Source organism: Ictidomys tridecemlineatus, chromosome 8 (genome assembly GCF_052094955.1).
Source record: "Ictidomys tridecemlineatus isolate mIctTri1 chromosome 8, mIctTri1.hap1, whole genome shotgun sequence".
NCBI lineage: Eukaryota > Metazoa > Chordata > Mammalia > Rodentia > Sciuridae > Ictidomys > Ictidomys tridecemlineatus.
The window spans coordinates 154,695,380-154,703,244 of NC_135484.1; the positions used below are offsets into that span (position 1 = coordinate 154,695,380).

The 7,865-nt window shown below is 45.3% G+C and overlaps 1 protein-coding gene across 1 annotated transcript in view; it reads right to left on the bottom strand.

Annotated features, from left to right (window-relative positions):
* Window positions 1-7,654, bottom strand: part of LOC101970692 (cytidine monophosphate-N-acetylneuraminic acid hydroxylase) — a 73,556-nt gene extending 65,902 nt beyond the window's left edge. Inside the window, exon 1 of the mRNA XM_078020623.1 lies at window positions 7,308-7,654. Within this exon, the coding sequence (XP_077876749.1) occupies window positions 7,308-7,318 (11 nt within the window). The 5' untranslated portion in view covers window positions 7,319-7,654. The remainder of the gene's footprint in view (window positions 1-7,307) is intronic.
* Window positions 7,655-7,865: the final 211 nt, after the last annotated feature.

Consider the following 7,865-nt stretch of genomic DNA (forward strand, 5'->3'; position numbering starts at 1 on the left):
AGCGAGGGGGGCAGAGGGGAGCCGGGGGAAGAACAGACACACGGATCTGGAAAAATGGGCCCAGGAGCAGCCCTGACTGGCAACTGAGTACGACAGAGGAACAGTGGTGACGCAGTGAGGACAGTGATGCTTTCAACACGGGGTAGTGGAACCATTAGCCACCCGCTCCCAAACACATGGATCCAGACTGAGACCTAGCACCCTTCATGAAATCGATCCCAGAGGCCCAGAGACCAGAGAGTAGAATGCAAAACTATGAAACTCTTAGAAGATAATACAGGAGGGTGGGGATGTGGCTCAAGCGGTAGCGCACTCACCTGGCTTGTGTGGGGCGCTGGGTTTGATCCTCAGCACTACATAAAAATAAAATAAAGATGTTGTGTCCACCAAAAACTGAAAAATAAATATTAAAAAATTCTCTCTCAAAAAAAAAAAAAAAGAAGAAGAAGAAGAAGATAATACAGGAGGATATGCAGATGATCTTGTGTTTGGGGTCAGCTTTTTAGGTACAATGCCAAAGATTTGATCCATAGAAGAAAATCAGTAATCTGAGCCGGGCTCAGTGGTGCACACCTGTAATCCCAGCCGCTCAGGAGGCTGAGGCAGGAGGACTGCAAGTTAAAGCCAGCCTCATCAACTTAGTGAGGGTCTAAGCCATTCAGTGAGACCCTGTCTCTAAATAAAATACAAAACAGGGCTGGGGATGTGGCTCGGTAGTTAAGAGCCCTGGGTTCAGTCCCTTGTACCAAAAACAAAAGAAAAGAGCAATAACAACAACAAAAAAACCCTGGCGAGGGGGACTGCCCACAGGCACTGAGTTCCTGTGCTGGGATCGCTGATGCAGCAGAGGCAGCGAGGAAGAGAGCCAGCGCTCTCACTGTTGTCGGGGCTGTTTCCACGGGTAAGGGAGGGGTCTAGGGTGGCCTGTGTGATAATGGGTTGGGGTTAGAATCCCGGTCTGCACCCGTGCTGAGCTTAACATGGAAATAGTGGGTACACATAGACGCACTCACAGGCATGTGCCTCGGCCCGTATGCACACATGTACCTCCTGGCTCAGTCAGCTGAGAGGTACCAGAAATAAGAAGACCCCATAACAACAAGCACTTCGCACCCAGGTCTTGGTTTACAATATTCTCCAATAAAAGGAATTCGAGATCCTTCAAGAAATGGCTGATTCTAGAATTGGGAGAGGAAATACACAAGATGAGCCTGGAGCATCTTGCAGGGTCCGAGAGAAAGAGGTGCTAAGGAGCCAACCCCAGGAGGCCACAGGGATGGGATTGAGTAAGAGACAAAGGGGTCATCTAGAAGAGCCCCCGGTGGCCCAAACCGGAACTGCAGTAAAATGAAGCAGTGTTGGATTATGGCCCAAAGCCTAAAGAGACCACACCAACATAGATAAGCTGCTGAGTGAGGAAATGAGTGGGGGCAGGCAATAATTCCAGTTGTGTAGAGTCTAAATCCCTCAAAGAAGGGGAACTTCAGTCCCCACCTTTTCCTCTAGGCCTACACAGGAGCTTCCTTTTAGATTGGGTGTGAAAGTAGAATGACCATTACCATGGAGACGTGTGACAAACACTACCTCATGCACATGATCGGTGGCAACCTCGGCAGGGGCGGGCTGAGTCGGCTGGTCATCTTGGATTGAGAGCTATAGTTGGCACTTTACCCGGGTCTTCCTCGCCCAGTGCACAGCCCCAGGCTAGTCCCGAGGGAACATCCGGCGAATCCCAGCAGAGAGCCCCCTGAGAGCACTTGACCAGGACCCCCTGAAACCGCCAAGGTGGTACAACAAGGAGGGGCAGAGGAGCCCTGGCAGCCAAGGGGGCCCAAGGAGGCCTGGCAACCAGATGTCTGTGGTGTCCGGGTCTCACCCGCAACAGAAAGGACACTGTAGAAAAGCAAGAGACCCAAGCAGATGGCTCAGCCATCAAGGCGAGAAAAAGAAGTCCAAGACCTAAGAACTGATATGCAAGAAAAAAATTTCGTTATCTGAAGATTGACTATAAATACATAAAATATCACAAAGATCCATGCATAAATTGTAAGACTGTATAAGAGCAAAGCAGAGTTGTCAGATACATGACCAATAGATTAAAAATCAATTTTTTTTCTCATACCAACAACAAAATAGAAGAGAATTGAATTTTTTTAAGTCACAATTTAAAATAGCCTAAGAAGATTGATGGGAAGATTTGTCAATGGATACACTAAAGTTCCACAAGAAGAGTAAGTTCTGGTGTTGTGCAGCATGTAGGGTGACTGTAGTCAATGATGTCACGGTGTTTATTTCAAAATGACTGCAAGATTCTAAATGTTCTCCCCACAAAGAAACGATAAATGTTTGAGCTAATGGATGTATGAAGAACCATTATTTTATAAATCATATATATATATATGCACACACTATATATATGTGTATTAAAACATCACACTGTACCCCATGATATGTATGCTTATTCTCAATTAAAAGCAAACTGAAGCCCGAAATTAATGATTAAACTACCATAAAATATAAAATATTTAATAATAAATGTGAAAAAAGATACAAAGTTTTCTATTGAAAAAATTAAGACATCACATAGATCTGTAAGTGGAAAGTTGTAATAAGTCCATGGAATAGAAACAGCATAAAGATGTCAGTTCACTTCAAACTAATTTGTGGATTTACTACAAATGCACAGAAAGTTTGTTGCTTGTTTTATTTACATCTTGAAAACTTCTTCCACTAAAAATTATTTGGAAGCATAAAGTGCTAAAATGAAATAAAACTTTTTTTTTTGTACTAGAGAGTGAATACAGGGATGTTCTAGCTCTGAGCTATATCTCCAGCTTTTAAAAACTTTTTTTTTTTTAATTTTGAGATAGGGTCTTGCTAAATTGCTGAGGCTGGCCCCAAATTTGAGGTCCTCCTACCTCAGCCTCCTGAATCACTGGGATCACAGGTGTGCACCACTGTACTAGCGTAGATAAAACATTCCTGAAGGAAAGAATAGGGGAAGATTTGTCCTATTTGAACTTGAAAACTATCGTAGGGCTTTAATAATTGGCATAGTGTAGTGCTGGGTCCAAGGCAGAGGAGACACACACAGGGAACGCAGCGGAGGCCTGTCCACAGCCCACACCTGCAGGAGCACTGGCTGTGGGACATCACAGGGCAGGGAAGGCTGGGGGAGTGAAAACCTGGAATCCTGCTGGGAATATAAATGGGAGCCCTTCCTTCTACCACAGACAAAGGCCACTCCCAGGCAGGTGGAAGACTTATATCTAAAGACAGACAATGAAGCTTTGGGGGTTTATTTAGAAGAACATCCTCATGATCTTAGGCTAAGGCGGATTTTTTTTACCATAAAATATTATAAAAAGTACTACTCAAAAGAAAATCATTCATATTTTTGCTTATATTAAATGAATAACTTATATTCACTCCAAAATACCGTAAAAGAGTGAAAAGATAAGACACAAAAATTCAGTATTTCCAATGCACATAGGACAAAAGACTTCAGTGCAGAATGTGTAAGAAATTCTACAAATGATTTTTTTTTAAAAAAAGCAACCTGTGAGAAAAATGGACAAAAAAAATATTTGAAGAGTCACTTCATACAAGAGAATATGAAAGTTGTAAATAAATGTTTAAACAGAGCTCAGCCTTCCTAGTAGTCACAGAGAATGAAAATTAAAGCAACAAGAAGATAACACCGCACCCACAGAATAACTAAGATTAGAACAACTGTAAGCATCAAGTGTCGACGGCGGGAAGAGATGGACCAGCAGGGAGGCAGTGTGACCGAGTCCCACTGAAGAAGAGAAAACGCAGGAGCACTATACCTAGAGAAACACGTGCATACAGCTCCAAGGCACATGTACAGGATGCAGGCACAGCACAGCCGTGCGTACACTAGGTGTGAATTGGAAATAACTCACATGTTCATCAACGATAAGATTCTATGTTTATTTATTACATAAATAAAGTATGCACACAATAACAGGATATGGTGCCATAGAATGTAATGAAAAAATATAGAAACAAACCAATATAGGTTACTTGTAACAAAATGTACCAGTGCCAAACATAACATTGGCAAGTATATTTATTTTTTTTTTAATTTATTTTTTTTTGTTATTGGTGGATGCAATATCTTTATTTTATTTTTATGTGGTGCTGAGGATCGAACCCAGTGCCTCACGCATGGAAGGTGAGTGCTCTACCTCTGAGCCACAGCCCCAGCCCCTGGAAAGTATATTTATGATGACGTTATGCAATGTGATTTCATTCAAATACAGTTCCCCAGCAGAGCTGCGGTGCAGCTGAATGGTACAGTACTTACCTAACATATGCTAAGCCCTGGGTTCAATGCCCAGCACCAAGAACAAAAGAAAGACAGACAGAAAGGAAGACAGAAGGACCTTCCCCAACAGACAAACTGAAGTGCATTGTTAGGGATGTGAGAGAGGGGACAGCAGTCAGAGCTGGCCATGTCAGAGGGCACGGCCCAAGCAAGACGTGAGGCAGATGTGTAGATCAAATGGTGTCCTGGAACAGAAGAAAGATCCTAAATCAGTAACACATGACGTCAACAGTAGATCCGGAAAAAAGAAGAGCAAATTAAACCCAAGACAAGGAGAAGGAGGAAATAATGACAGAATGGAAGCTAAAGAGGTAGAAAATAAAAACAGTGCAAAAAAATCAATAAATGAAAGTTATAAAGAGCAATCTTGACAAATCTTTTAGGGTAGACTGACCAAGGTCAAAAGAAAAGTGCAGATCATAGAAGTCAGAAATGAAAGAGGGGACATCACCACGTCACCACGAGTCCCACAGACAGTAAAAAGGCGGTGAGAGCGTTGTGAGCAACTCTGCTCCAACAAACTAGACCACTTAGGTTCAGTGGGGAAAATTCCAGAAGAACACAACTTCCCGAGACGGTCTCACGAAGAAATAGAAAAACGGAACAAACACGTTACAGATAAAGACATTGACAGTAAGCAAGACGCGTCCCACAGGTAGAGAGTGGTGGAGCCTGTGCTCAGAAGCATGTGCTCAGAAGGCACGAGGCCCGAGTTCAACTCCCAAAGAGGAAAACAGGTCTTTCCACTAGAAAACCCCAGGCCCAGGTGGCCTTGCTGGTGAATTCTACCAAACACACAGAGAAGAATTAACATTGATCGTCCACCAGTTCTTCCAGACTGAGGGGGATTTATCCCAGGAAAGTCAGATTGGTTGACATTTGAAAATCGACTAATGCAGTGCACCATATGACAGACCAAGAGAGAGCCACATGATGTGACCACAAGATGCAGGAAAAATTGAAAAAAGTCCAATACCATTTCATGATTTAAAAAATAAGAAAAACTTTACCAAGTAAGAACAAAAGAGAATTTTGTCAATCTAATGCAAGGACTCTATGAAAAAACAACAACAACACAGGTAACATTGTAGTAACTAGTGAAAACTGAATACTTTCTCCCTAAAATCAGAGGGAGAAAAACAAGAATGTCTGTCTGCCCCCGTCTCGACATTTCTTCAGCATTTCACTGGAGGTTCCATTTCATCCACTGACCACCTCCTCTAGCCCATGTTCGATGGTGCTCTTCCTCCTAAAGGCATGAGGCTACCTTTTTCTCTTCCTCAAAGCGCAGCCCCAGATGTGGACTCTGAGCCTCTGGTCTCTTCTTCACAGAATCGGCGCCCCTTTTCTGGTCCCCATCCCACGTGTGTCTGCTGGAAGCTCTTCCCGATGGCCTGTAAGGGGACTCCCACCACAGGGAATGCACGCTCTCAGGATGCCACCTTCTTCCCTTCAGTATGACTTGGAAAAATTGGCATTTTGTTTTTAATTATCAGATTGATTCATGTCCCTGTTCCCTAGAAAGCCACTAGCCACAGGAGAGGAGAAAATGTTATGGCGAGGTCGCAATGAACCACAGAGTCCATCTTAAAGCAGGAGATGGAACCATCTTTATTCACCAACCAGCTGGCGGGCCAAGGGGCGGGCTGCAAGTCTACACCTTTGACCTCCTCCAAGGGTCAGAGTACAGCATTTATAGTTCAAAACCACATCAATCGTGAGTGGCTATTGCTATGATTCAAAACCATGAACAAATGTCATGAGATTTAAAATCATCAGCAGAAGAAGGAGCGGGTCAAAATGACCCTAGTTGAGTACAAGTTGGAGATGGGTTACTAACATCTAGACAGTCATTCTCTGACGGGGAATGTTCAAGAAAAGTGGGATCCAAAGAGAGAAAAACTTTACAGTATATAGGAATTTGTCGTTGCCAAACATGCTATGCTCAGCAGCTGTGGAGGGGTACAGAGGTGGGGTGTTCCCATGGGAGAGGCGTTTCTTACATGACATGGAGTCTGCTAGGTCATTGTCCTCATAGCCTGGTCCATAACATTGCCACATCTGCGTCAGTTCGCCTCCCGTCCACCACTGGGCAAACCTGAGGCTTTCCCTAAATATTTGCTGAGAGGAAACAAGCTTTGCTGGGAATGGCCTGCAGCCGTGACCCTGTAAAACCGACCCTCCAAGCTGGGTTTTGACACACACCCTTCTCATCTTACATTAGCTTCAAGTTCGCTGGGGACCTGGAGCTCAGCAAATGTTGCATTGGCGCTTGATAGACATTGAAAAAATCCCAGGTGCAATGGAAAGTGCCCCAGGTCATGAGTAAACGGTGGTCTGGAGTCTTATTCGTATTGCAGTTGATGTTTCCCCACAGAAACACACCACAGATGGCCAGGGCTTTCTGACCCAGCCCACCAAAACCTCACCTACCCCACAGAGCAGTCAGCCTTTTGTCAATGGGTGCTCTAAGGCTGGCTGCACTCTGGGGCCGTAAACTCAGTGTACCTCTTGGTCCAGAGCAGCCCTCAAGTCCAGGCTTTGAGTTCCCAGGTCTTTTTAACCTCTGTTCTGAAGCATCTCTCTTGGTCTGAGCTTTCTATGCTCTGAGCAAAACAGGAAGAAATGTGTTGAGAGAAGGAAACTTGCCGATTTGGGAAGATCTGCCTGCAACCAGAGAAAACTGAGGGGGCGCTACGGAGAAGGAGGTGGGGGTGGGCAAAGTGGACGCAGGCTCCAGGAGACAGATTGCCCAGGGCAGGCTAGCTCCACGGCCAGGCAGCTGGGTGAGCTGCAGCTCAGAGATGCTCAAAGACCCTACGTTTAAAAAGTGCCTTCGCATCAAACCCCTCCAGCTCCCACCAAGAGCTCTGTGTTCATATACCCAGTCACCAAAGCAAAGACAAACTACTACAAATGCACACCCTATTTCAGTGGGGAAGGTTATAAAGCATACCTCTGCTCCATCCCAGGTAGAAAGTGCCAAACGCACAAAGCAGCTCCCAGGGAGAGTAGAAGATGCTTGCCACACTGGCCCAGAGGGACTGGAAACTTCAATTTGCTTGGTAACAGATCTGATAGGATTTTCTTGCAGCCAGAGAGCCGTTTCAATAGCGATTGCAGAAGTGCAAGGAGTTGAGAGCACGGGCAGAGGGATCGACTCCGTGGCTGGAACCTCTCCGCAGGGAGTGCTAGTTGTCTTCAGGGATCTGCCAACCCCTCTATTCCCCTCCCTGCTCCACCCTCCCGCGCCTGGCAAGTGTAGATAAATTCTGAATTCCTTGCCAACACGGGAGCCAGGAAGAGTGTGTGTGTGACATCAGCGTCATCTCAGAGGAGAAAGCCTTCGGGAGACCTTGATCCACGCCCTCGTCCCCCCCGCCCCCCCATACTCCATGAGCTCTTCTGAAGGTCAGCCGGTGGGACCACATTTTTAAATGCAGGAATCCTCAGTGCTTCATTATAACGAAAGGGTCCCAGTCTCTGGCCTCGGGCTTCCTGACCCCTACACTCC